Raw genomic sequence first — 27,918 nt, 5'->3', positions numbered from 1 at the left:
CCCTCTAGGCCCGGCCACGCCCCCTGCCGTGACGAGCGGCGGCGCGGGGCCAATCAGCGGCGGGGGGAGTTCTCCCCGCCCATTGAGGCCGCCTCGCCCGCGCGCCCCGCGTACGTAACCGCCGCCGGCCCGCGGGAGCGGCCGTTGGGCTGAGGGGAGGGGGGGGGGAAGGCGGGAGGGGGGGGGAGGTTGCGGGGGGTGAGCGCGCGCTTCCCGCCCCGCCAACCGCCGCTGCGCGCGCGGGGAGGAGAGGGGGAGGGGGGGAGCGCGCGCCGCGCGCCGGCCACGCCCCCCCCGCGCTGCTATTGGTCGGCGGCTGCGCTCCCCCCGCGCTCCCCCTCCCTCTCCCCTCGCGCGCGCGCGCGCGGCCCCGGTGGGGAGGGGAGGGGGGGGGGGGGGGGGGGGGGGACAGCACGTGCGCGCGGCGGGCGGGAGCGCGCGCGCGCGCGCGGGGTGGGCGATGTAAACATTCCACAAAAGGGCTCCCCGGGGAGCGGGAGGGGGGGGAGTGTGGGGGGGGGCGGGGCCTGCTGCCTTCAGGGGGGCGGGGCTTGGCGCCGTGACGCCCGCGCTGGGCTCCCCCGCCGATTGGTGGGCGCCGGGCGGGCCGGGCCAATGGGCGTGCGGCGGGGGCGGGCGGGGGGGCGTGGCGCGAGGCCTAGCCGGACATTTTCTCGCTCCCCCCTCCCCCCCCCTTCCCTCCCCGCAGCCCCTTCCTGGCGGCCGCGCGGCCAATGGGGGCGGGCGGAGGGGGCGGGCGGGGTGCGCTGATTGGCCGGATGCTTGACGGGCGGCGCGCTCCGCCTATCCCCGCGCCTCTCCCCCCCTCCCCTTAACCCCTCCTCCCCGCGCGCGGGGCGGGGGGGGCGGGATTTCCCGGGGAACAGAGGAGCGGGCAGCGCTCCGCGGCCGCCAGGCGCTGCCTCCATCTTCCCCCCCCCCTCCTCCTCCCTCCCCCTCCACCTCCTCCTCTCCTTCCCCCCGCAGCGCCGCGGGGGCCGGCTCAGGGCCCCCCCCCCCCTCCCAGCCCCCGCCGGGCCCCGCTTTGAGGTGAGGCCGGGAGCGGGCACGGGGGGGGGGCCTAAAGGAGGGGGGGGGCGGGCAGGGCCTTGTGGGGAGCCGGAGGGGGCGGGGTTAGGCCTGGGGGGGGTGAGGAGGAGGAGGAGGAGGAGGAAGGGGGGTGGGGGGGGCATGGCGGCGGCGGGCGGGGCGTGCGGAGGCCGCTGGGCCAGCCGGGAGGTGCCCGCCCCCCCCCCGCCCTCCCCAGCCCCGCAACAGCCGCCCCGGAACCCCCCCCCCGGCACCCGGCCCCGCCCCGCCCCCACCTCCCCCCCCCCCCAACAGCCCCGAACCCTCCCCGCGGCCCCTCCCCCACCCCCGCCCCGCCCCCGCCGCCCCCCCCCGCACCCTAAAAGCCGCCCCCAGAACCCCTCCCCCCGCCCCAACCCCCCCCCTTCCAAACCCATCCAGCCCCTTTCCCCCCCCCCCCCAGCCTAAAACCCACCCCGGGCTCTCCCCCCCCCCTCCCCAAAACCCTCTGACCCCTCCCACAACCGTCCCCAAATCCCCCCCCCTCACCCCTTCCCCAACCCCTCCCACCCCCCCCCCCCCAAATCCTTCCCTAAACTCTCCCCCCCCAAACCCCTCCCCGCCAGCCCCCCCCACCCTATTCCCCCCTAAATCCTTCCCCACCCCAAACCCCTCCCACCCCAAGCCCCACCCCAAACCCGCCCATTCCCCCCCCGGATCCCTCCCCCATCCCTTATGGGTCCCCCCCGATCCCCCAGCCCCACAGCGGGACCTCGCTGCCCCATTGGGCCCCCATTCCCCCACCTCTCTGTAGGAATCCCCTAAATCCTGCTCCTCGTACCCATTTTTTACCCTTTTTAACAGCCAGCCGGCAGCCTTTTTATGGGGTCTCTCTGCGTGGCCTTATCCCACACCCTGCGGGGCTCGTGCTGTGGTTTTGACCCCGCTTTCTCGGTTTTTGGGGTCGCCCAAGGTTGTGGGGTTGGTAGGGGTTGAAAAGGGGGCTGCTGAGCCCAGGGGGGGCTTTTGGGGCCCGGGTTCGCAGTGGGGTTTTGTAGGCTGGGAAAATAACGCGTAAGGGGTGTAACTGTGGCAAAGGGACGTCCCTCGTCCTTCCCCCAAAGAAAAGCGGATGTTTGGGCTGCTAAAACGACCCCAAACTGCCCGATAATCGATGATTTTGAGCCAGGAGGGATCGGGACCTGCTGTGCCAGGCTGCCGGCCCTCCCCAGGAAGTTTTTAACCCCATTTCAGGAGTTTTGAGACACCGTGCCGTTAGATCGGTGCCCTCAGAGCCAGCGGGAACATTCCCCCGTCCCATAAAGGCCTCTGGGAGCGGGATCCCTGCAGTCACCCACCCCAAAACCCTCTCCCTGTGCCCCCCGCCCCGCGAAGGTGCAGCTCTGCTGAGTGCTGCGTGCTTGCTTTGGGGTGAAAAACCCAGGGAAAGGTTAAACGGGAGGTGTAAGGTGGGACTGAATCCCCGGGATGGGTGTCGGGATGGTTTTAGGGTCTTAACGCCGGGGCAGCAGGCGTGGTCCTGCTCAGCAGGCTGTGCCCCAGTGGGGCTCAGGGTGGCTCTCCTGCCTCGAGGACCCCAGGGGAACTCGCAGCAGGCGCTGGGTGTCCTCACCCCAGTGCAGAGAGTGGGATTTTCCTGCCTGTGGCTGCTTGCTGGTGCGCCGAGTTGCCCAGATCCCGTGGCCACGAGCCTCATGCTCGCTGGCTCCGGAGAAAAAGCTTTTCTCCTCCAGCCTCAGGTGGCGGCCGGAGCCTCGCTGCGCCCGAGCCTTTACCCGGGCATTGTCATGCAGAATCCCGGCCCCATCCCATCCCTGGGGGGCAGCTGGAGGTGCGTTTGGAGGCTGGGGGGTAGGAGCAGGTAGTGTCCCAGCAGGACAGCGGTCCTCAGCCCCTGCAGGCGCTCCTCTGCCCTCCTGGAGCTCTGGGGACCCGGTATGAGGCTGAACTTGAAAAAGCAACCTGAAAAAGCAGTGAGGCAATCTTCCCTCTCGTCCTGTCCCCCCCACAAGTGAGAGGGGAGCCTGGCGGGGAGGGGAGAGGGACCCAGAGGGGACGAAGGGCTCCGTCGCGCAGAGCCCGCGTTCTCCAGCACGTGGATCCGTCCCGACCCTCTGCACTGCTGGCTGCCGTGTGTATTTTTGGCATCTCCCCTCCCCGGGTGCCTTGCTGCGTTTGGTCAGCGATGGATTTGGGCAGGGGGGGCTCACCCTGGCTTGGGGAAGTCCCTCCTGGCCATGAGAGCAGCCTGTGGGTAACTGTGCTGCGTCCGGGGGGCTGGAGAGGGGCTTCGGAGGAGCCCCACGGAATTAGAGACTGAAGAGGGCAGATCTCACCCGAGCTGTTGTGTGCTGGCACGGCTCTGCTTTGTGTGCCTTGGTTTTGGGCTGTGTGGCACACGGGATCTGAAGCCCCCCTGTTGGAGGCACGGCAGGCTTTGGGGGGGCTGCCCGCCTCTCGTGTGCATGTCCAGCTTGGCACTGGGGCTCTGGAAGTGGTTTCAAAGCCGTAGCAGGCTTGCTGCGTCTCACCTCCTCCTTTTTTCCCCTTCCCGTGGTTTTACGGCACCTCTCACACCTGACTCTCACCCAGCCACGTCCTTCACGTGGGACAGAAATCGTTAACGTGAAGGCAGCGCTGCTTTTCTGCCGGGAAGGCTGTGCTTTTGTGAGAAACATAACTGCATGCTCATTGCAGGAAGACGAATCCTAATTCCTTTTCCCTGTCCCGAGATCTCAGCCACACAAACGACCGGCCCCGAACTTCCCCTGGTGAACTTGGCATTCCTGGTGCCGGCAGGGCGCGAGGAGTCGATGCCCTGGGCTAATTGCTCTGCTTTCCCCAGGTTCTGTAGCGCTCCCCGAGCATGAGTTCAGAATGAAGCGGCGCTTGGACGAGCAGGAGTCACCCGTGTACGCGTCGCAGCAGAGACGTATCACCAGCAGCACCGAGGCTTTCCAGCACCAGCACCGCGTGCTCGCCCCGGCCCCGCCAGTGTATGAGGCGGTTTCGGAGACCATGCAGTCTGCCACGGGGATCCAGTACTCCGTAACCCCCAGCTACCAGGTGCGTGTGCCCAGCGCTCGGCAGCCTGCTGGTGGTCCTGCTCTCCGACCGCCCAGCCCCGTGGTTTTGCATGGCAGGGTTCTGGGTTTGAGACGAGGCTTTGGCTTCCCAAAGCTCTCCTTTTAAGCTCTAACTTCAGTTGAAGACTTGAAGACAATCAGCGTGGTTGTTCGGGTGGCTCCGAACCTGAAATGGGGTGTGATGTGGCTTTTTTTGAACACTGTTCTTCAGTGATTCAGATCGTGATCCTAGAGGCAAGTCTGCACCAGACTTTGGCTCCATTTTTCGTTTGCAAGGAGAAGGTTTGTTCTCAACAAACCTCGTGTTGCTCTGTCCCAAGCTTGTGATGTCGTGGGTGATCTTAACCCAAACAGGCTGCCATTTAGATCGCAGATTTTCAGGAAAATGGAACTGTTAAAGAAAACCTGGGATCATCAGGTGGCTCCCTTCCCTCTGAGAAGCTGTCTGCTGCCCCCTTAGCAAGGGAATATCATCTGGAAGAGAAAATCCTTCAAGGATGCACTGGAGGTGCCTCTCAGTGACAGACTAGGGGTAGACTTGCTCACCTCTGGCTTGTTTTGGCACGTCGCATCTTCCATGCTCATGCTGCTGGTTGGCCGTGCTCCCTGCCTAGTGCCTAATTTTACGCATAGTTTCTTCCTTATTACTGCAGAGGGGATATTTGTGCAGAAAGTAGCAGCCGCAAAGCTGAAGAGCCTGCAGGCAGATGCTTGCAGGGCCTGGAGAGAGGATGAGTTTATTGCTGGCAGTCCCTTTAAACGGGACTTGAATGGACCAGCAAACAAATTGTTTAATGAGGGGTTAAAACAGAAAAGTACAGCCCATCCGAAAGATGCTTGAGTAGAAAACAAAGTCTGTTTGTGCAAAATGAACAGTAATTGCTCTTTTTTTTATTACTTTAAAGGGTTTTTAGTGCTTTCTCAAAATTCTGGTTTCATGTTTAAAGGAGGCCTGAAACTGCCCCGAGTTTGCTGGGACCAGACAGCCTCAGCTTGCCCAAACCGAACGGCAGGAGCGTGGCAGCTCGTAGAGATACATTCATTCCAATCCCTGAATGTGCCAGCAATTTTTTTTTTTTTAGGGAAAAGACAGAACCTTGACTGTCTAAAAACCCCGTTTCCCTCTCCTTTTGCAGTTTTCTTACGTTAGTGCTAGCCATGAGACAACCAGGGAGCGTTCCAGGCTGGTGAGGCGCCCCTAACGTGTGTGGCATGGAGTTCAACTCAGCTTCTCCACCTCCGCCTGGGAAGACCGATGGTGGTGCTGTGCTTCCCCTGATGGCATTTTTGTCTCCCCAGGTGTCGGCTGTGCCGCAGAGCTCGGGCAGCCACGGGCCGGCCATCGCGGCGGTGCACAGCGGGCACCACCACAGCACGCCGGTGCAGCCGCACGGCAGCCAGGTGGTGCAAAGCCACACTCACCCGACGCCGCCGGCCGTGCCCGTGCAGGGGCAGCAGCAGTTCCAGAGGCTCAAGGTGAGGCCGAGCGTTGCTCCTCTGTTAGGAGAGGGCGCGGGTGACGTTGCCAAAATGTTTGTTTGGCGCTTTTCTGACCGCATGGCTCCTGTGGGAGTAACGGGGGAGGAAGGGAAGCTCTGGTGGTGGATTGTGTGCTGTAAAATCCTTGAAAAATGGACAAAGCTCCACCAGAAATAACCCATTTGTGTAGTTCCGTTGATTCGGCTCTAGCAGTAGGCACGTGCATGAAGTGATGCCCAGTTCTTCGTCTCTTCCAAGTAGCCTCTTCCAGGTTTGCTGGGAACCACCACTTTGTAGGGCAAGAAGCCCTTTCCTTTCCCTGAGCAGGAGACTTTGTTCCTAGAGACCTCTGAAAGTGGTTTTACAACCTGGGCTTCTCCCTCCCAGTGACATTGACGGCAGATCCTCCACTGAGGCAAGAGTGGGACCGTAGGTGCCAGCCTCTTTTCCCGTGCTGTGTTTAATTTCAGAGTGAAGGGAGGGTCTGTGCGTAGCTCTTGCAGCTGACGAGCATGTGGCCTGGCTGCTGGAGCTGCTGGGTACCCAGGGCTCTCACTTCAGGCAGGGGCTGTGCCTGAAAATTGGATGTTGGTACATGAACGCTTCATAAACTTCTTGCTGTTGGAGGTGTAAAACAATTTACCGCCCACAGTTGCCATTTTCAAAATCCTTCTGTGTCGAACTGAAATGTCTGGAAAAAGTACAAGCGCGTACCTGGCAGACATCTACTACGCTGAGTATGTCATTTCGACTTTCTGCTTATTCTTAGGCTTCCATAATAATTTCCACATCTGAATGCAGGAAAAATACTCAGTTCTGTTTATCCTAGCAGTTACTTCAGTTATGGTGAGATGGTAATTCTGGAGTATATTTTTCCTGACTAATTCTGCTGATCTTTGTTTCTTTCTTTTTTTTTTTTCTTTTTTTCCTTTCTTTTTGGTACAGTTCTGTCTTGTGAGCCGGGAACAGGGAGTGAGCATCTCCTATTGAAATGGGGCTGGTAATACACCAGCCAGGCTCGTGGTCTTTTGCTCCTGAATTCCCTGCCCGGGCTCAGTGCTGACAGCTGTATCTTCAAGTACGTGTTTTCCAGAACAACGGAGGTGAAATAAAATCTCTGCTAATGTAACCTGTCTGTTCTGTCTCCAGGTGGAGGATGCATTGTCTTACCTTGACCAGGTGAAGCTGCAGTTTGGTAGCCAGCCACAGGTCTACAATGACTTCTTGGATATTATGAAGGAATTCAAATCTCAAAGGTAATGCTCCACATTCTGCTTTGCCGTCCAGGTGTGTGTGTGGGCATGGGAGCACGCAGCAGGAGCTAACCTCGTCCTTCCATTTGCAGGGTAACACATCTCCCTAACAGTGTAAAACAGTTGAGTACTTTCTCTTCTGAAAGTGAGATTCATTTCTTCTTTTGTACTAAATCTTGGCTTAGAGCAGCAGTTCCCATGTTTGGCCTTCGTGGCTGACTCATCTGGCTGCCTGGTGGTCTGCCCGTTAGCAATGGTCAGGCCTGGGGATAGACCTCATTCATACAAAATGCTGTCTGGGCTAATAAAATAACTCCTGTGTCATTCTTAAGCTCGGTAATACGTTTATAGGAATGAGATTTGCTTTGTTCCATAGCTTACAGATGATAAGATAGAAATTCTAATGGAGAATTATCATGCAGAGGGTTTGGTTTACCACCGAAAGGGAATTAGAGGATTGTGACATTTTGTTCTTGCTCCTCTTGCAGCATTGACACTCCGGGAGTGATCAGCCGTGTATCACAGCTCTTCAAGGGTCACCCAGACTTGATCATGGGCTTCAACACCTTCTTGCCACCTGGTTACAAGATCGAGGTGCAGACGAACGATATGGTGAACGTGACGACACCGGGGCAGGTTCACCAGATCCCCACTCACGGCTTGCAGCCCCAGCCGCAGCCCCAGCCGCAGCATCAGTCGCAGCCTTCAGCGCAATCAACCCCAACACCAGCACAGCCCGCGCCGCAGCCACCGCCTGCCAAAATCAGTAAGGTGAGAGAGAGACTTTATACGGCCTGTGTTCACGTGTGGGGAACCTGCTGCCTCCAGCTGATGGTGGTGTGGAGCTGGGGAACGAAAAAGGAGGTGTTAGGCTGCTTTTTGCTAATATTCCTGAGCCCTGCTTGTGCTGTCCTTCTGCAGGTGGGTTGGCTTCACCTGTTCAAACTTTGAGGTGTGTACTAGCTGATATGGCAATAACGCAGATAAGCCAGCTTGAAGGTTTGGAAAAGCCTCGTGACTTTAAATGGGAACGCAGAGGTGCTCAGAACATCTGGTAAAATGCATGGGCAGTACCTAAGGAGTGATCCAGCAGCCCTGGGAAGAAGGCCCCAAGAATGCAGTCGAATTTGCAGGAAGGGCTTCTTAATTAAAGCTCTGGGCACGTGATGAACTGCCTGCTTTTGTGTATATTGTCTCAGAATAACTGAAATCCTAAGAAATCCCTAGTAAAGCCGAGGCCGTGATAATGACGTTGCTCTTGGTGTGAAAGCTTGTGTGTGGTTTCAAACGTTGGGGGTAATGAAGTTTTTAGGAGAGCTTGCTGAGCGATGCGGTAGATTGTGCATTGCGTGAAGTCTTGTTTTCGGACTGGACATCTGTTGTAAAACAAAAACAAACAGAAAGGGCATTCTAGCGCAGCCATCGTTTGCATGGGTGCAGGGTTTGTTGGCAAAGCTGAAGTGCAAGGGGTCAGGCAAGATGACCATGATGTTGTCTTTAATTATCGGTTTATGTGCCTGAAACTGAGACCTTTCAATAACAAAGGGAATCTGACGCTGTGCTGTAGATGCATTCCAGATGCTGCTGTCCAACAGATGTATTTTATGTGACTGAAAACAAAATAGAATAATGTAAGAGGCATCGAAGGAGCTTAGTCTAGATAAAATCTCCTATTTCAGCCTGAAAAAGTGCAAAGATTTGAGTGCCTTAGGGAGGGAATGAATCCCCAAAAGTTTCAGTGGTTGGTCTCTAAACTGTACAATTAGCTAATGAATGGCTGGAAAAGAGAAGAGAAGGGATGGGGAGTGTGGGGGGAGGAATACGTAGTTAGCGAGCAGCAGGATTTACAATATGGCAAGAAGATAATCTCTAGGTGAACATTGGTGGGACTTGCAACCTCCTGTTCAGAAATGGCCAACAAAAACATGCCGGAAGACTTGCAAAGCTGAAAACTTAAAAGCCGAGACATGCCAGAATTAGCTTACCTGAGCCAGCTTTCAAGGCCTTACTCCAAAGCACGCAGGTAACACCTGGGCTTGGTGAGAGCTGGCAGTCTCTCATCGCTGTGGGCTCCGTGGTTTTCTCCCTGGGTCGTCATCCTAGAAAATGTTGAGCTGATGTTGGTGGAACTTTAAAATGAACCCGAGGGAGGTGCTGGATCTCGATGAGGTTTCCTTAGCAGGCAGGTACTGTTGTAGGTAAGCAGGGTGGGTAGGTGTTGGTTAGGGTATGCAAGGGGATTACTCTGAGAGTCTGACCTGTGTGCTCTTTGTGTCAATAGTGGGAAAAATGCAGTTTTCCCTTGCTGTCGCCTTACTTTATGCATCTCAGCATTCTTAACTAGAGGTGAAATAACTTGTAGTGCTGCAGCGAGCCATACCTAAGTGTTTGGGGTGGGGAAAAATCAAAAACAATCTTCAAAGGAAGCGCAGCAAAAGTCCTCCGGGGCTAGTATATGGGTAGAGACTGACTGGATGTAGTAGCAGGGAATTCTGTACCACTGCTGTCTGCGTGATGCTGTGGCTCAGAATCCCTGTGGGCATCAGGTAGGCTTATGTGCTGGCTGCTTCCTCTGGTTACGGCACATAGATACAAGAAAAGTTCCTTTATTCAAAGCGTCAAGAATCCGCTCCTGTCTGAAATGGCTCCTTCTCCTCTTAATGACTCCTTCTCCTCTTAGCCATCCCAACTGCAGGCACATACCCCTGCCAGCCAGCAGACTCCCCCGATTCCACCGTATGCATCGCCACGCTCGCCGCCGGTCCAACCTCATACACCTGTGACAATCTCTCTGGGAACCACACCATCCCTGCAGAACAATCAGCCCGTTGAGTTTAATCATGCCATCAATTATGTCAACAAGATCAAGAATCGGTTCCAGGGACAGCCAGACATCTACAAAGCCTTCCTGGAGATCCTCCACACCTACCAGGTGAGTTTTGGCAATGCCTGTTGGAGTATGAGGAAGGTTATTTCTCTTTCTTTGCTGTGGGGAGCCAACTGTGCTTGATCTTGAGGAATTTTTCCAAGCTGAATGAGTTTCAGATTATGTTAAAAGTAAATAAATGACTTCCTTCATCGATGTCCTGCTAGTCCATGGCCTAGTATTTAATACAACTCTTTGCTTAAGGAGCTGAGACCCTTGCTGTTTCATTCTCCTCATCATTGAGGGCTATTTCTCTTTGCTACTTACATAGTTGAGATGTCCTTCCCTCTGACACGTCTCCTCTTTCCTCCGACAGAAGGAGCAGCGGAACGCCAAGGAGGCAGGAGGCAACTACACGCCCGCTCTGACGGAGCAGGAGGTGTACGCGCAGGTGGCTCGCCTCTTCAAAAACCAGGAGGATCTGCTCTCAGAGTTCGGGCAGTTCCTGCCTGATGCCAACAGCTCTGTGGTGAGTCTGCCCGGAGACAAGCTGGAAGACCTAGTGGAAAACTTTCTTCACATAGCCAGTGTTCAGAAAAATGTGCTTTCCTGGTTTGTTTCTAGCAAGTTTTTGTGGAGGGGTCTTTTTCTGAGTGTGGGATTGGGGTCAGGGTGATTGACTCTGTCTTGGGTCAATAAATGCAATTCCTTTGCCTAAAAAGGTCCCGAGACTGCCATAACTGCAGTAAAATACATGACTTACCTAGAGCTAGGAGGAGCAGGCGTACTTTTTTTGGCCCTGTTAGGTGGAACTCAGCTCTAATTCTCTTGTGGCTTTTGTTTCTTAGCTGTTAAGTAAGACAACTGCAGAGAAAGTGGAATCGGTGAGAAATGATCACGGTGGCACCGTGAAGAAGCCCCAGCTCAACAACAAGCAGCAGAGACCCAACCAGAACGGCTGTCAGATCCGACGGCACTCAGGAACTGGAACAACCCCTCCGGTCAAGGTAAGAGCACGTGCTCGTCGTGAATGTGTGGTGCTGGTCCTAGAGCTGCTGGGAATCAGCTGAGGGAAAGACAGAGGTGTGCCTGTGTCTTTGTCAGAGCAGAACTTAGAGCAGAATCATGTTGGTTTGTCTTATAATAAACCTTGTAACACAGAGGTGATTATTTTCATAGCTGAGTTTACCCCTTTCATGTTACTCACACTTTGAGAGAACAGGGCTTTGCAGTGTAAGAGGAACAGTCTGATGGCCGGGTGGTTTCGTGGCTCTGCATTAGGCACAATGCTTTATTTGAAGGTGGTGGCTCTTGCCTGGTGAAGAAAAGCATTAGCCTGTGTAGCTGTATCATTTAAATCCAGTGGTTTACCTCCCCTTCCAGTCTTTCTCCTCCTTTTCAAATAAAACACAGCAAAATAGAACGTGTTTTGGAGGCAGCTTTCAGCCTTTCTGAGGATGTGGAGTGTGGTGCCCCAATGGAGAAAACAGAGGATCTTGCAGTGGAATGCAAGAGAAATACATTGATTTTAGGGAGGTATAACAAGAACTGAATGAGTGGTGGTTAAAAAACAAAAAGCAAACAAAACAAACAAACAAACAAAAAGATGAAACAGGTCTGTTTTGGTAATTCTGCAAACTAGATAAAAAATTGAAACAATAGCTGTTTATAGCAGCCCATTAGAGAAAAGGATGCAACCTCATATTAAAAATATTGGGAATTGTATGATACTGATTAAAGATTAATATATTTACATATGGGGCTCACTTTCAGACAAGTTTCCTTCTGGAAAAGTCATCTTTTTTATTTGTGAGCACGCGGCGAGCTCAGAAGGCTGAAACCCCTTGTGTGATGCATGGTCAAAATAAGGCAACTTCCTCTGCTGAACAGCTTTTTTTCTTTTTTTTTTTTTTTCCTTTTTTTTTTTTTTTTTTAACAGAAGAAGCCGAAGCTGCTTGGTTTAAAAGACCAGTCTTTGGCAGAAGCCAGCAAGCATGGCGTGGGGACAGAATCTCTGTTCTTTGAGAAGGTGAGATTTGGAGACAGCAACCTCGTGGCACTGATTTATGTTCCTCGTGTGTATACATCCTGAGCTTTATCACAGGGAAGTTTGTGATCTCCACACCACAATGACAACATCGGTCGGCTTGACCTCAGATGACCTGAGCTAAGTCAGACCTGCAGGGGGGGCTGGAGTTAGGTGATCTTTTAAGGTCCCTTCCAACCCAAACCACGCTGATTCCCTACACAAATATCTGTGTCTTTTTCCCCAAAGGTCATTCTCCAGCTCTTCACCTGCTGATGATGCTCTTTGGGAGGAAGGCCTGGCTGGGGGCTACGCCTACCAATGCTCCTGAAAATTTGCAGGAATGCGAATCCTTTCTGAAACACACCTTATGAAATGTTTTCACCTTTCTGAAATCCCCACCCAGCTGATGATATGCCTTGTTTATCCTGCCATGGTAGCGCTGTTTGCCATGCCCCTCCACAGCCAGATGCCTGCAGGCTGGGAGCTCAGTTTACAACGCAGCTGATTCATGTCAACGTCACCTTTTCCCCCCTTTTTTTTCCCCTGAGAGATGCATCTAATGCATTGCACCGTTGTCACCTGTTGCTGGTGTACCACGCACGACAGAAGAAGAATGTGTGGGAAGTTTCCAAGTGGTACCTTGGTGTTTTCCCTAAGATGTCCGTACATTTCTTTATGGCTCAGAAGGGAGCGTGTAGTGAAAGCAAACAAGCCTTTCAAGCAATTTTCATGTGTTGATGAAAGCCTTGCTTGCTCCCCGATGGCGTGCTACGTTCTGCAGCATGCTGTAGACCAGCTAACGGTGACTGGGAACCACTCCATTGCTCGGAGGATGTGTAGGTGTTAACATGAGTAAATGCAGAAATCCCTGCTGCAGAGTTGTAGCTGTAATGACGAATCCCTTAATGATGATAGATCTGTTTGATGCGTGGATGCTAACTGTTCTCGTGGGAAGGGTAATGGTGTCGGAATTAATCGCTGGGTTTTCTCAAGCTGAGGAGCTAAGGGTTACAGAACCTGGCTTGGCTGTGATAACCTGTGATAATCCAGTGGTTGGGGTTTCATTCTTTGCTGACAACTCCCTTCTTCAAGGTAATGCTCCTGCGTGTAGGGTGCTGGTGGTGCAAGGCACGCCCAGCAAGGAGACCGCTTGCTTTGCTCCTCTGGCTCCATGGAGCTAGGCAAGCTCCCTCCTAATAGTTTTGCTTTCTCGTTGTGTGTGCAATCCCCATACGTAGGTGGACAGCACAGCGTTGAATCCAGGTCTCCCAGACAATGCTAGACAACTTGATCTCACCTCGAGACCAACCACTTTTCCTCTTCTCTTTCCCCCAGGTCCGCAAAGCTCTGCGCAGCACAGAAGCATACGAAAACTTCCTCCGCTGCCTGGTGATTTTCAACCAGGAGGTGATCTCCCGGGCAGAGCTTGTGCAGCTCGTCTCTCCCTTTCTGGGGTAAGTGGAGCCTGCTTCTTCCTGGAGAGGAGAGGTTCGATCCCATCAGTCTGTTCCTGTTGCAGAGCCAGGGAAGAAATGCCGACTTTTGTGGTCGTGTGGCACAGGGGGAGCCAGGCAGCGGTTTCTTGAGCTGTCCAAGTGAAGCCCCCCACGCTGCCCACTTCCTCCGCCGTTGCTTGGCTCGACTTTTATCTGCGTGGCCTGCCACGGCTTAAATTGCCCACCCACGGAGTGACTGCACGAGTTGCTGCTGTGCAGCCGAGATCTCCTGTTTCCTCCAGCCCAGCCTGAGCGCCGGGAATGTCCACTGTCAGGTGCCGTGCACTGCTGTGGGGGCAGGAAGATGCTGGTAGCTCCTGGAAGCCCCTCGATAGTTCTTTCTGTGCAAGTGCCACGTGCTTTACGTTTTCAGACTTTTTTCCTTTACTGGAGCAGAACAATAAGCGCCCTGCTTCGGTTTTCCTTCTGACTTCACACTCCCTCTTCCCTTCCTTGTCCAAGAAGCGGCCGGAGAGTTTTTTTGGAGATTCCCAGCAATGGCAAGCAGTGTTCAGGTGCAGAACTGGTCCTGCTTTTTGTCTTTTCCTTTTTCAGAAGAGCGAACAGAATTACTCCTCAGCATGTTGCTGAGGTGTCTTGCTCTAGAGTCATGGATTATTTCACTCGAGAAAAAAATCGACAGTCTAATTACATAGGAAATGCCCCCTGAAAGAAGTGTTCATACAAACCCATTAAAATTACAAAAAAGCAAAAGGCAGCTGAGTTCTGTCCTGAAGCCAAAACTGATAATCAATACTACAGTTTAAATAGAAATTATAACTTCCGCAAGTGCCCGTGCTGCACGGAACAAGTCTGTATTAATCACCTAAAACCCCTGCAATAATTATCCTCTTGTCAACTTCAGGCAGCAAGATAAATGCTCCTTTTTACTGTGAATTGAGCTCCCAGTTCTGCAGGAGAAGGCAATAGCAATGTATGTGGGGTTTGGGACCCCGTTAGGCTGGCTGCTGTGCAAAGAAGCGGCCCCGAGGAGCTTGCACTCCTCCTGGAATTAGGTATCAGGGGGATGCTGGCTCTGGCTAGGAAAGGTGAAGTCTCCAACCAAAGAAATCTGCATTTCTCCCATCCACCATCTGTGCTCCCAGCTGTAAGGATGAATGCGCTGGGAATGGAGCAATGCAATTCTCTTCTTCCAGAGTCGGACATTAGCAGCTGTCACGTAACGAAGAAGCAGTAAATGAGCGGTGATTCAATTAGCTTCAGTAACAGGTTCAGCTCCTCCTATTACTGGAGCTCTGTGTGAGATAAGCGGAGCTGAACAGGTGCACTATTTTAGGCTAATAAGTTCAGAAAACACTTTTTTTTTCTTGCTGCTTTCCAGCTTGGGAAGTAGAGCTCTGTTTTAAGGTTAGGAACACTGGCAGACACCTAGGGACCTGGGCTTGGGTTTGCTGCTGAGGTGTTTTGGTTGGCCCAGGTGCAGTCCACAACCCGATCAGCAAACAGGTACTTGGTTCCCATTTTATCAGGCTCCGTGGGAGTGAGATTGAAGGGAGAGGGTCCTCTTGCAGCAGGCTGATAAATCAGAGGGGCTTCTTGGGCACTGTGTGCACGTAGCAAGCAGCTGTAGCCTCAGTGTCACAGCTCAGCGCTGCCTGATCTCTACTCTGCTGCTTTTTCACTTCATTCATTTTATTTTCAGGAAATTCCCAGAGTTGTTCACTTGGTTTAAAAACTTTTTGGGGTATAAAGAGTCTGTTCACATGGAGACGTATCCGAAGGAACGGGCCACGGAGGGGATTGCCATGGAGATAGACTATGCCTCCTGCAAAAGACTGGGCTCCAGCTACCGCGCCTTGCCCAAGAGCTACCAGCAACCCAAGTGCACGGGGCGGACGCCACTGTGTAAAGAGGTAAGGTGTGCTCAGATGGGGAACACACGGCAGAGGAAGGCTGTTCCCGGCCTCCTCGGAGGGATGGAGAGAGGCTGAGGGGACCTGAAGGCCAGGATGGGGGGAATTTGCTTTGTATCCTGGCACTTGGGAGGGTTTTGAGATTTCAGGGCGCATCCGTGCATGGTGCTGGCTGCTTCTCACACGTGCACGGGCACACCGTCCTGGCTCGGGCTCTCTGCAAAACATGTTGAGGCCCAGGGTGAGCGCACCCTGAGGTGCTCCTGGTGGCGAGGGAGCACTCTGCTTTCTTGCAAACGTGTGGATTGTATCCAGAAGCGATTTCACAAGGTGAGGCTTCAGTCTAGGAATGGGTTGTGCCCACAGCTGGCAGGGAGCTGCGATGCCCACGTGGCTCTGATGCCCTCTGCTCTTCTCCAGTGGTGCTTGTGAAAGAGTTGCACGAAGCACTGGGGAGCAGCTGGAAAAAAAATGTTTGTGGGGTTTAAATACTGAAGTAAAATACAGGAGCGTTAGATGTGTACGATGTTTTATGTAGTATGTGTGTGAGAAGAACATTCAGATTACTGACTTAGGAAAGGAAATGTCAGGACAAGTTTTCTGTATTGTCTTCATGTGATCCCAGGGATCCCTTACAAAGGAGTATGTAAATTAAGAACGTTGCTGCCCTTCTAACCAAATTCCCGTTTCGCCTGCTTTCAGAGTTGTCTCTAGTCCAAGCTTAAAAGAAAGTCACGTTTTCTGCAGACAGGTTCTCCTGCATATCCCTCGCGTGCCTCTTTCTTTCCCCCTGAAATGCTAAGAGGACCTGTGTTGAGCAAAGGGGTGCTGCTGCAAGAAACGGGCTCCCTGCAGGTAGCATTGGTGCTGAAGAGGCGAAGCTGGCCTCCCGACGTGGTGCTGCAGCATCAGAGGGACTCGTGGAGCCCTGTCAGGTGTTGGGATTGTGGTCGGAGTGGGAATGGTGCTGGCTGATCCCAGTCCTTCACTGCTGTCAAAGGCAGTGTCATGGGGTGAGCGAGCGAGTGCGGGTGGCCAAATCGAGCACTCAGCAGGGATACGTGGTTAGCTGAAACGGTGGCGGGGTGGTTGGGGGGCACCACCCGGGCAAGAAATAACTGCAAGGCTTTTAATCTAAGTCCTGACTTGTCTCCCAAAAGTGTCTCGTGTGTGATGCAGTTACAAACTTTTCTTTCTGTGAGAATCTAATGACTCAGTTCTTAAGCCTTCAGGTTTATGAAAATCGGGCTTGACTTTGAAGGTTGCCTGCCAAAATCCTCCTTTCGTTGCCTTTGGCCTCTCGGAGGCTTCTTTTGAATGTTCTGCTCCCGCTTTGGAGGCGGTGAAAACTGCAGGTGCTCAGCATCTTTGTCAGGAAAAGCGTTGCTGGGGTATGGATTTATATCCCTAATTAGCCTTCGTTGGAGGTAGAAACCGTGTCCTAACAGTCGTGCTTAACGTGATGACCACCCAGTGCTGTCGGTGATGAATCAGATGTGTGACTAGTGAGCCGCAGCCAGCTGGCTCACCCGAAGGAACGGAAAAGCTCCTTTCCCCTCGCTTTTTTTCCTCCCTCACAAGTTTTTTCTCGCAGCTCCACCTGATGAATTTTCCAGACGGCAGCGACGTTTCAGCCCTGGCTGTTTGGGGTTGCCCTGTGAGCACTGACTGGGCTGTGGAAGGGAGACAATGTCAGATCTCCATCAGCAGCCGAATATCTCTCAGCCTTGTGCCACCCCCCTCGGAAGCCTGCCTGACGTTTGTCTTTCCCTCTCTCACTCGAAGGTTTTGAACGACACCTGGGTCTCCTTCCCTTCCTGGTCTGAAGACTCCACGTTTGTGAGCTCCAAGAAGACGCAATACGAAGAGCACATCTACAGGTGTGAGGATGAGCGCTTTGAGGTAAGGGGGTTTTCCCTCATCCCTGCCTTGGAAACCTCGGGGCTCTGTAAACAATGAATGATCTTAATGCAGTTACATCCTCAGTACCGCCGGGTACGATCTGTTTTTATTTTGTCACCCGTTTTCTGCATAAAAGCTCGCATTCTCATAGAGCAAGAGGCAGCAGCTGTGTACCCACATCCCACTCCAAGCTATCCCTGCCCCTCAAGGGGCTCTTTGCACCGAGCTCTGTTCCTGGTGCTCCAGATGGAATTGTTCAATGGCTGGTGTATAATCGATGCACCTTATTTTGTCCTTAGTGCCCACGTAGAGCACAAGACGACGCTTTCCCCTGTAATAATCTGAAAAGCAATCCGTTCAGGATGTTAAGTGATTGACATCCTGCCTCGAAACGGGAGTTAGCTTGGCAATTACCTGGATGTGCTCACATTTGTCACGTCCTTTTGTAGAGGAACTGTCAATTGTGTTCTGTTCCCTTATGGAAAATGTAATTCCCTAATAGTATCGTTCCGGTAGCCTTTAAGTTCTGATGCAGTATTATCGAGGCAGCAGATAAAATACATCTGGATTATTTTAGCACAGCCAAATGTGGAAACCACAGCCTGAGTACACCTCATTAAAGACGCGTGGCTTCTGGTTTCTTGTCCCTTCTGCGTTGCTCTCTGTAAAGTACCACGTTTTGTCTGCTCACCTCTGCCTAACGCACCGTTCCCTTCAGCTGGATGTTGTCTTGGAGACCAACCTGGCAACAATCCGCGTCCTTGAGGCAATCCAGAAGAAGCTGTCACGCTTGTCTGCCGAGGAGCAGGCCAAATTCCGACTGGACAACACCCTGGGCGGCACCTCGGAGGTGATCCACCGCAAGGCTCTCCAGAGGATATATGCTGACAAAGCAGCCGACATCATCGATGGGCTTCGGAAGAACCCCTCTGTTGCTGTTCCCATCGTGCTGAAAAGGTACTGCACTGACACAGCCCTTCGGGGGGGTAATTACCACAGGACAATTAATGCACGATAGGCGATCCAGAGCTAAACGTGGCTAATTTCCGCCCCTAATGGGTTTAACCTGCACAACGATGGGACTTGAGAAATGCATTTTATGTTCTGGTCCGTTGCTGTATGTCCTAACTATCACCCAGAAACAGGGAATTAACCTCCTGAAACACAGATGTCACCAGCTCAGCTTTCCTCGTCTCCCCTTAAACCTTGTTTCCTCCCCAAGCTGTGCGCAGCAGCATCAGCACCTTGTGTAAGGTGAGGAAGCTCTGTGCCACGTGCATTGTTCACAGCTAAATCTGATCCCTTTCCAAATCCCGCTGCTGCACGTGACCCTGGGCTCAGATTGCGGTGCCTGTACCGTGCTCAGATTCCCTGTTGGTTTTCTCTTGTCAACCCCCTGGTCACGAGAAGGGAGTGGATGCTGCAGCTCCTTGGGGACGTGCGAGGAAGTGTGTAAGCAGATGGCTGTGTACATGTCTAATAAAGCAACGTGTTCTGCTTGCCCTCTTGGCGTGTAAACAGCAAAGTGCTCCCTGAGAACACAGCAACTGTAAAACCAGTTAAAAGGAGATCATCTTCCCCAGATGCTTACTGTCTCTGGGGGCTGGCTGCTGTGTCTCAGGGCTCTGACAGCTGAGGGAAGCTGCTTTGTTGCTGGTGCCTGCAAGGTCACAGTTTGCCTACCCTGCTGCGAGGACATTCTTCTTGGGGACAGGTCTTGAGCCACCACGGCTGTGTAGGACAGCTGGCTGCATCGGGTGCTCTGCTTGAGGTATTGAGTGGAGGTATTGGAGTCTGCTCCCTGGAAGCTCAGGTGTGCAAAGGGGTTTATTCAGGAGAGCATGTGTAGCGTACTCCTCCTGAAAACCATCCCACAGAAAAGAGTTTTATGTTTATGCACATTTCCTAGGGCTTAGGTTTCCTCTACGTGCTCAGAGTGGGACCTTTATCTCTCTTATCTCACCCTTGTTTTCTTGATTCAAGGTTAAAGATGAAAGAGGAAGAGTGGCGAGAAGCCCAGCGAGGGTTTAATAAAGTCTGGCGGGAGCAGAACGAGAAATATTACCTGAAATCCTTGGACCACCAGGGCATCAACTTCAAGCAGAACGATACCAAGGTCCTGAGGTCAAAAAGTCTCCTCAATGAGATTGAAAGCATCTATGATGAGGTAAGAATGTCACCAATGGCTTCCTTCCCTCAAGCCTGTATGGTCTTTGTGTGTGGTTTCAGTTCCTTTCCCCAGCACTCGATGCTGGGGAGGTTGGAGAAGCGGGATGCTCACCTGGAAAGGGGCTGCGCTCTGTGTTTGGATACGTGGAGATGTTTGTGTTTGGGGGAGGGTTTGTTAATGCTGTCGGCAGCAGGTGGACTCTGGTTCTGGACAGAAGCGGGATGGGAAATGTGCATAAACAGGAGAAATGTTTACGAACTTGTGGCATCTGTTGCAAAGAACCTCCTGCTTCGAGTGGGCGGCAGGTCTGGTCGCTTCCTCCCTTCCAAGGGGGTGCAGCAGTGCTGGGAGAGCTTCCTGAGAGGTTGGTGGGCAGGGAGAGGTGTTCCTGGGACTAACTGTGCCCTGTGTTTCTCGTTTGTAGAGGCAAGAGCAGGCCTCGGAAGACAACGCCGGCGTACCCACAGGCCCGCACCTATCGTTAGCCTATGAAGACAAGCAGATCCTGGAGGACGCCGCCTCGCTCATCATCCACCATGTGAAGCGGCAGACAGGCATCCAGAAAGAGGACAAGTACAAAATCAAGCAGATTATGTACCACTTCATTCCAGACCTGCTATTCGCTCAGCGAGGTGAACTCTCCGACGTGGAAGAGGAGGAAGAGGAAGAAATGGACGTGGACGAAGCTACTGGAGCTGCGAAAAAGCACAACGGTGTTGGGGGCAGCCCTCCCAAAACCAAGCTGATGTTCAACAACACAACGGCCCAGAAGCTGCGGGGCATGGATGAGGTCTACAACCTCTTCTACGTGAACAGCAACTGGTACATTTTCATGCGGCTGCATCAGATCCTGTGCTTGCGGCTGCTGAGGATCTGCACCCAGGCCGAGCGGCAGATCGAAGAGGAGACGCGGGAAAGGGAGTGGGAGAGGGAAGTGCTGGGCATAAAGCGAGACAAGAGCGACAGCCCTGCCATCCAGCTGCGGCTGAAGGAGCCCAGTGAGTGTCCTGGGGTGTGAGGTTGGGGTTGGCTTCTCTTTGTAGCCTGTTGGCAGCGCTTGCTTGGTGTCTTCAGGCAGTGGTGATGCTTGAAGACATCTCATTTCTGCTATCATGGGGCAGCAGGGAGTTGAGGGAGGAGAAGGGAAGGTGTGGGGCAGCTGGGATTTGTAGCAGAACAGTAATACACAGCAGCTGTTTCATGCCAGCTTTCATTTTACACCGGTGTGTCTTCAACACCCTTGAGTTCCCTGATCAAAAGCTGTCTGTAAAGGGAAATTCCAGCAGCTCTCCAGCTGAAGTGGGCAGAGCGGTCTGAGGACCAAAACCCTCGGCCCGTTTGCTCCTAGTGGCAGGGCTGTTGGTGGGAAGGACCCTTCCTGGGGGCCGCATGTTCATCCCCTGCTCTCTCGGTGCAGTGGACATCGACGTGGAGGATTACTACCCGGCCTTCCTGGACATGGTGCGCAATCTGCTGGACGGGAACATGGACTCGTCGCAGTACGAGGACTCCCTGCGCGAGATGTTCACCATCCACGCCTACATCGCCTTCACCATGGACAAGCTGATTCAGAGCATCGTTCGACAGGTGACTGCCCGCGAGGGCTGGGGGGCGGCTGGGGGCTGCCTGAAGCGTGTGTGCATGTGGTGCTGCTTGCCTAAAACCACCAGGTCACAAGTAAGCAGCAGAACTGTGGCTATTTTTTAACCCAGCTCAGAGGCTGATGTAAGGAGAGGTGATGAAAGGTAACTCCTGCTGTATTTAAATCATCAAGATGAGCTTTTGTGTGCGTGTGGAGTTCTCCCTTTGTTTTCCAGGAGCTTTAGTGATATCAGTATTCAACTTCAAAGTATTTCCTGAGCTAATCGTGCTTTGAAAAAGAATTGAATAATGTTTAAATATTTTTTTTCAGTGTTGTAGGAGCAGTGCATGCCTTTTCTAAAAAGCTTTGTCTCTTTTATCTGGCTGTTTGAGTAGCTCAGTGTGGTGGATAAACTCCAGTCCTTTTGTTGGGCATATAGGAAGAATGTGCGACCAAGGGAAAAATTCTCGGTGTGCCTTTTTGTAGTGGAAAGAACAAAACCAGATGCAAGAGGCTGGACGTGGAATTGCTGGAGAGGCCTTTACTCTTCCAGGAGAATAGAGCAGCTTTTCAGAAGTTCTTTATTTCAGCCCAGAGATTCGCTGAATTGAAAAGACAGTTGAGCGACTTCATATTTTAAACTCGTACAAAATAAGGATTCCATCTGAAATCTCCCACTCCTCTCCTCGGAGGCAGAAGCAAACCCTTGCTGTGGACAGCCCCATGGGGCACCAGCCCTTTCCACCCTGCTGCTGATTGGTGTTCCCTGCCCGTAGCTTTTTCCTCTGAGCAGTTACAATTTGCCAGCCACGTGTTTTTTGTTTTTTTTTTAATAAAGATAGTGGTGATGTTTTTACATTGCCACAGAGATTATCTGCAACTGGAAGAAGTTACTAAAATGTAGCCTTAAACTCGTGCACTTTCAGCCTTTTTTTTCCCCTATTTTTTAATTCAAGGGCTGAAACACCTGGTTATGTCTTTGTTTCTTTCTGTTCTATGCTGATGGGCATGCAGCAGACTCCAGTGAGCTCCTCATCCACGGTAACTTTTATTTTTAAAACCCATAACGCAGGCAAGTGAAGATGCACGTTCAGCCGTGCATGCTGCTTTTCTTTAAAGTCAAAACCTGCTGGGTGCCACTTACACAAGGGGGGTTTAGAGGCTTTCTTACTTTTCCAGCTGGCTTCTGTGCTCGGGGTTTTGGTAGGTCATCCAGGTTCTGCATGTTACAGCAAGTTCTCCCGAGTGCCTTAGGCGAAGAGAAATACCTTTTACAAACGGAGGCCCCAACCACAAAGGCTATTTCTTCTTTTTTGGCTTTTTTTTTCACTCACGAACACCCCGTGTTTCTCCTTTTCGCAGCTCCAGCACATAGTGAGCGACGAGATCTGTGTGCAGGTCACGGACCTCTACCTGTCGGAGAACAGCAACGGAGCCACGGGAGGCCTTCTCGCCTCGCAGTCCTCTCGTACCCTTCTGGAGGCCACCTACCAGCGCAGAGCTGAGCAGCTCATGTCAGAGGAGAACTGCTTCAAGGTAAGGCTGGGCTGTGAGCCTCGGCGTAAAAGCAGCAAGCAGTGAAGGGGATGCTTTGTAAGAAGCTGCTGGTCCTTTGAAAACAGAGCATTGTCTAAGCACCACAGTGTCCTAGGCTTTCTGTAGCTCTGAAACTTGAAATGAACGTTTTGGTGGTGTGTTCCCAAGCTTTTGGTGCCCAGAAGCAGCTCTTTGGTGACATTTCCAGTGTGCTTGGAGCTGATCTTACTGCTGCTCTGTGGCAGAACCTGCATCAGTCCGGGCAGGCAGAGTGGAATGGCACATGGGGTGTTAACGCTTCAGCAAGGGCCCCTCAGAAATGGGCCTTTGAGAAGGAGCACGTTTCTGGGACCAGCAGTGAACACCCCGTGTGCTTCACAGCGTCTTCAGATTGTATCGTGCTGGCTGATTTGCTGTCACCGGTTTTAATTTGTTAGCTCAGACCTTCCCATTTGTCTTGTCTCAACCTTTGCAGACCGTGGAGAGATCTGCTAGGACTGACTGGGCATTAAATCATTGCTGACTCTGTGCGCTGCTGAATAAAGCTGGGGCACGGTGCTAATCAAATCCATCCTGCTTCACCCAAGATGCAGGAAGCGGTCAGGCCCTTTTTGAGCTAGTAAAATACTTGGGAGAAAAGCCTGTGTGTATAATCTCTCTTCCCTTGCCCTCAGAATTAAGCTGGGGGCTCAAGAAGGACCCGTACCCCTCCAAAATCAACCCAAAAAGATTTATTACAAAGCTTTAATCATGTTCCTCAAAGACTGTGCAATTTGCCAGTGTTTTCCCTTGCTGTCGGCAATGCAGGAAGCGCAGCTTTTTGCCTTACAATATGCAAACTTGCTTCATTCTTCCTTTGCCCCGGTGAGAAGTGGAGGATTTTTTTTTTCCTGTTTGAAACCTCCTACTGAATCCCTTCTGCCTTTTGCTTTGTAGCTGATGTTCATTCAGAGCAGAGGCCAAGTTCAGTTAACCATTGAGCTGCTGGACACGGAAGAGGAGAACTCGGATGACCCAGTAGAAGCAGAGGTAAGAGCAGCTCGTCCAGGGAGCTGATTGTGGCAGTCAGAGGTGTGCCGAACAAGGGTGTCCAGCTGTCTTGTTGTGGTCTGCTAGCAGAAGGTAGAGATGTCAAAACCCTGTAGAGTTTTAGTTGGTGTGAACAGGCAAATCCCTCTTGGTTTGTTTTGTATTCGAGGAGCCTTAAAACCATGTAGAGAAGCTTTTGGGGGGTTGACATTCAAGGAACCTTCCAAGATGTTTGTCCGTGTAGCTTCCAGCTTACCCTCCTCGGCCACCCCACGCTGTCTGGTGGGTGCGCTGTGGCTGACCTTGTTGTGTGCTCGCTTCCAGCGCTGGTCGGACTACGTGGAGCGGTACGTCAACTCCGATTCTACCTCCCCCGAGCTCCGGGAGCACCTGGCCCAGAAACCCGTCTTCCTGCCAAGGTGAGCGGCTGGGAGCCCTGCCTGCTGCGTGTCTTGCCGGGAAAAGCAGAGCGCCGTGCTCTCGCAGTGCGGTCTCGCCTCTGTTTTAATGCCCCTACAGCAGCCGTGACCCTGGCAGCGTGGCGCAGAGGCACTGTGCTGCTGCTCGTCCTAAAAGCCTGTGGGTCCACCCCAGGCTCCTGCTCTCCAGTGACTGAGAGGGCTGGGGACTCGCCAGCCTGCTTGGTGGCAGTCCCGCCTCGGCTCCTGGGACCCCTCCAGCTAAAACCAGTGGGTGCCACCTCAGGGCTGTTTGAGCAGGGAGCTGAGCATGCTGTAGCTGTGGTTTCAGCAAGACAGAAACCCAGTGACCTGTCGCAGGAATCTGAGCCTGAAGGAACTTAATCTGAGCTCGGGTTCTTGAGGGGCCAGCACAGATCCACCAGCTCCCCCCGGCCTTAGCAGCACTGGAGGGTGAGCACTAATCCCAAGAGGGGTTCTCTGGTTTGCAGGAATCTGAGGCGGATCCGTAAGTGTCAGCGTGGTCGGGAGCAGCAGGAGAAGGAAGGGAAGGAGGGAAACAGTAAGAAGTCCATGGAGAACGTGGAGAGCTTGGACAAGCTGGAGTGTAAATTCAAACTGAACTCCTATAAGATGGTGTACGTGATCAAATCGGAGGATTACATGTACAGGAGGACCGCTCTGCTGCGAGCTCAGCAGGTAGGAGGGGGCGGAAGACCTGGGGCGGGCAGCTGGTGTTTCCCGGTACCTCTTGCTCCCAAAGTCAGTTGGGGAGAGTCAGATGAAATGTCCTCGGGGTCCCAGTCGGAAACGTACAGCAATCTTTGTGCTGCCGGGAGGATGGTGTGCTATTACATCCTCCCGAGACACTAAAGATCTTCTGAACGTTCCTAAGATGTAATCTTGTCTTCTGCCTTTTGCCCTCACCATCCTCCCACCTCTCCTCCCTTTTCTCCAGAGAGCTTTGTTACGGTAGGGCAGTGGTTTCGGCTGTTAGCTCTCAGATTTCTTCCAGGAGGCATTTCCCCTGGGCAGCAGTCCCCCTGCTTTAGGGAAGACCCGTCCTCTGCATGCTGTCGTGGTGGCTTCTGAGAGTGTTTGCTCTTCCAGGGCTTCCCCAGAGAGGAATCGATCAGGGTGCAGAGCATCAAACGCCTTCTGCCCCAGTGCATCCCCCTGGGCACCATCTCTCGGCCTTTCCTGTCCCCACAGTCACTGGGAGCGGGAGCCCTCAGGTCGCTCCGCACGGCAGAGCCCCACAGACACACGGCAGCAGGTCCACCGTGCTGCTTTTGTGGCAAGGATGGGCACAGGGAGGTCCCGGCTGCAGGAAATCCCCAGGGGTGCCCTTCCAGGGCTTCAAAGTCCTGGTCCCAAGGAACAATTTGGGTGGAGAAAAGTGATTTGGTGCTCAGAATTCCCTGACACTTTTGTCGTCCCTTGGGAATATTCCTTTCCAAAGGAGAAAAATGGGGAGCTTTAGCAGCGAGCTCCAGTTCCAGCATGGCTATTTAGTCTTGGAGTTTAAAGTACCTCACTTGAATTTCATTATAATCCACGGAAAACAAAATGTTAAGCAGAATCCCGTTGCTTAGAATGTCAAAGAAAGCAAAAAATGCCAGATCCCGGCAAAAGTTGCTGGCTTAAGCAGCCAGAAGCAGAGGTGCCTGAGAGGCTGTCAGCAGTAGTCTCTTCTGTAGCTGCAGAAGTTTGTTTTCAGTTTATTAATTTGTTTTTTTTTCTGAGCAAACTACTGACCACTGAGAAAATTCACTAGGAGATGAGGGAGTGGGAGAGGTGTGCGCTGCTTCCTGCCCGGTAAATCATCCCTCCGCAGCTCGGCTGGTCATTTAGTTAGACTTACAAAACAGCTGCTCTCACCCATTTCTTGCTGATGTAATACAAGTAATGGTTTTATTTAGTTCTTTGTAGTTTTGGTAATCTTGTATCCACATCAGATAAGAGTTCCGTTTCAGTAGTGAGTCTTCAAAACAGTGCTATTGAGGATTTTTATCTATCCCATTCAATTTGCCCAAAGTTTGAGAAGTTCTCTCTCAAGATGCTATGTGCCATCACAGAGAATCCCAACATGAGTCAAATTCATGAACTTTTAAGAATATGACATGAAGCAAAGCCTCCCAGAGGACTGCTGAAGGAGCTGCAGAAGCTACGTGTTAGCTACGAACTTGTTGGCCTTAATGGTTAACACTCAGAGAGGGGCAGTCCTTCGGGAGGAGAAGGAAAATAATAAAATACATCAGTTTTAATCTTGAGGGTTTCATTATATTTACTGGTTTAAATTACAATCGTAGTCACGGTTTTTAAGCCAGGGTTTTAAACCATCTGTCCTGGATTTGACATTCCCTAAACAGATGCTGTGACTCAAGAACACGCGCACTTCTTCCTAGCGTGCTGCTTTTGTTAAGCCAGCGCCTCTCAAGCGTTCTTCATTTTCCGTAGCAATCGTGTTGCCAGCACGTACAATGCCTGTTGAGCTGGCCCATGGCGTGCAGGGCTCTGCTTCTCCCAGCCTCTGCTTGTGTATTTGCTGCTGGGGGGGCGACGGGGGCAGCATCTTCATCTTCCCCTGCCGTTAGCAAGGGTCGGTGTCTGTGTTCCCAACTCCCTCGGGCGCTGCACCCCGCGGTTGTGTTGACTTGCAGCCTGGTTCCTCTGCCGAGAGCTGTGTTATGCTGCAGCCCGAGGGCTGGAGCTGCCTCCTCGTAACACCTCTTCTGTTTCTGCAGTCCCACGAACGAGTGAGCAAGCGGCTGCACCAGCGGTTCCAGGCCTGGGTGGACAAATGGACCAAGGAGCACGTCACCCGCGAGATGGCAGCCGAGACGAGCAAGTGGCTCATGGGCGAAGGGTTGGAGGGCTTGGTGCCCTGCACCACCTCCTGTGACACAGAGACCCTGCACTTTGTGAGCATTAACAAGTACCGTGTCAAATACGGCACGATATTCAAGACACCGTAAACGCCCTGGGCCAGGGAAGCTCCCGGGAGATGTGTGTGTGTGCGTGCGCATCAAGGAAACGAGGAAGATGCCTTTCTCCCCTCACTGTGTATCTCCGTAACATGGCCACCTGACTAGTGCGTGGCTGGTACAAGCTGTCACCAGCGGGATTTCTCTGTAGGATCGTGGCTCTCCACCAGCGCCTGCTGGGACCCCTGGCCGCCGGCCCCTTGACTTCAGCATGCGCCCCGGAGGGACGGACCCTCCTCTGAGCCGAGCAGTCCCAGAGAGACACAACGAGCTCGTACGCACCAGCAGCGGTGGGGCTTAACTCCCCGGCGGCCTGAGCGGCGAGGGAAGAGAAGCGGAGGAGGCTCTGCACCACCCTGACGCCTCGGTGGTCTTCAGATTTCCTTGCCTGGATGTGTCCCGAAGCCCAGAGGTGCCCGTCGCGGACTGGATTCTCCTCGGCAAGCAGGCTGGGCTCCCGCGGGGGGTCCCCGGGCACTCCGGCCTCACGGAGCGGCCCCTTGGTCCCTCTCACTTGGCTCTCTCCTCCCTCCCATGCTGGACTCAACCAGTGCAGATCGGTCTGTCCTTTCTAGTGCCAGTGGAACTGTTTTTTGTACCTGCTTGTTTACTAGTCTCTCCTAGTGCCATGCACCAGCTTTTCACACACATGTACGTACACACACACAACAGAGAACAACACAATTTTAACATGTTCCCCTCCTTTTTTGTAAATAAATGTACAAATTGTCAATTTTTGTTTTTTTTTTTCTTTTTTTTTTTTTTATTAAAGGAAGTATGCTTGATGTGCTAGCATAACTGTACTAGCTTCTTGTGTACCATAGTACCAGGTGGCTTGAGAATTAGTACCGACAGACAGACCTACGAAGACATTTATTACACTTTTTACCAAAGGGAGTTATCATTGTAGTGCTTTTGTGTGGAAACTTTTTTCTCCTTTTTTTGTAAATAAAAACGATGTCTTTGTTCTTACTGGAGGAAGACGCTCGCTCACCCGCAGCCCTGTCCCTGGCCTGAAAGGCGCCGTGCAGCGTGCGCTTGGGGTGGGGAAGAGGGGGCACGTCCAACCGCTTGGCGATCAGCTCCACAATCCCAGAGGAGGAAGCAGAAGCAGCGCGTGTGTTTTGCGGTTAATGCAACTAAGGTATGAGCAGTCTGTT

The 27,918-nt window shown here is 52.9% G+C and overlaps 1 protein-coding gene across 2 annotated transcripts; it reads left to right on the top strand.

Moving 5' to 3' along the window:
- The first annotated feature begins 77 nt into the window (after positions 1-77).
- Positions 78-27,491, top strand: SIN3A (SIN3 transcription regulator family member A). 2 transcript variants are annotated; one of them, XM_084532696.1, is made up of 21 exons: positions 78-110; positions 3,896-4,116; positions 5,436-5,612; positions 6,765-6,871; positions 7,357-7,639; positions 9,549-9,800; positions 10,111-10,263; positions 10,583-10,741; positions 11,674-11,763; positions 13,099-13,217; positions 14,923-15,133; positions 16,919-17,035; positions 17,754-17,992; positions 19,019-19,202; positions 19,630-20,203; positions 20,623-20,792; positions 22,150-22,323; positions 23,260-23,352; positions 23,677-23,771; positions 24,263-24,470; positions 26,519-27,491. In XM_084532696.1, exons 2-21 carry the CDS (start codon positions 3,928-3,930, stop codon positions 26,747-26,749), a joined length of 3,825 nt encoding a protein of 1,274 aa, XP_084388822.1. In that variant the 5' UTR covers positions 78-110; positions 3,896-3,927; the 3' UTR covers positions 26,750-27,491. The 2 variants fall into 2 exon arrangements, with proteins under 2 accessions (XP_084388822.1, XP_084388821.1); XM_084532695.1 differs by lacking the exon at positions 78-110 and adding an exon at positions 916-1,050.
- The last annotated feature ends 427 nt before the right edge of the window (positions 27,492-27,918 follow it).

Source organism: Aythya ferina (assembly GCF_964211825.1).
Source record: "Aythya ferina genome assembly, chromosome: 11".
Classification (NCBI taxonomy): domain Eukaryota; kingdom Metazoa; phylum Chordata; class Aves; order Anseriformes; family Anatidae; genus Aythya; species Aythya ferina.
Note: the sequence above shows the minus strand (reverse complement) of the source record. Positions and strands in the feature narration are given on the sequence as shown.

Excerpts from the sequence above, each read along its gene's own strand:
- SIN3A (XM_084532696.1), top strand. The coding sequence starts at position 3,928 with ATGAAGCGGCGCTTGGACGAGCAGGAGTCACCCGTGTACGCGTCGCAG. Across the intron at positions 11,764-13,098 it reads AATCTCTGTTCTTTGAGAAG|GTCCGCAAAGCTCTGCGCAG; the intron begins GTGAGATTTGGA and ends TCTTTCCCCCAG. Across the intron at positions 22,324-23,259 it reads CAGAGGAGAACTGCTTCAAG|CTGATGTTCATTCAGAGCAG; the intron begins GTAAGGCTGGGC and ends TTTGCTTTGTAG.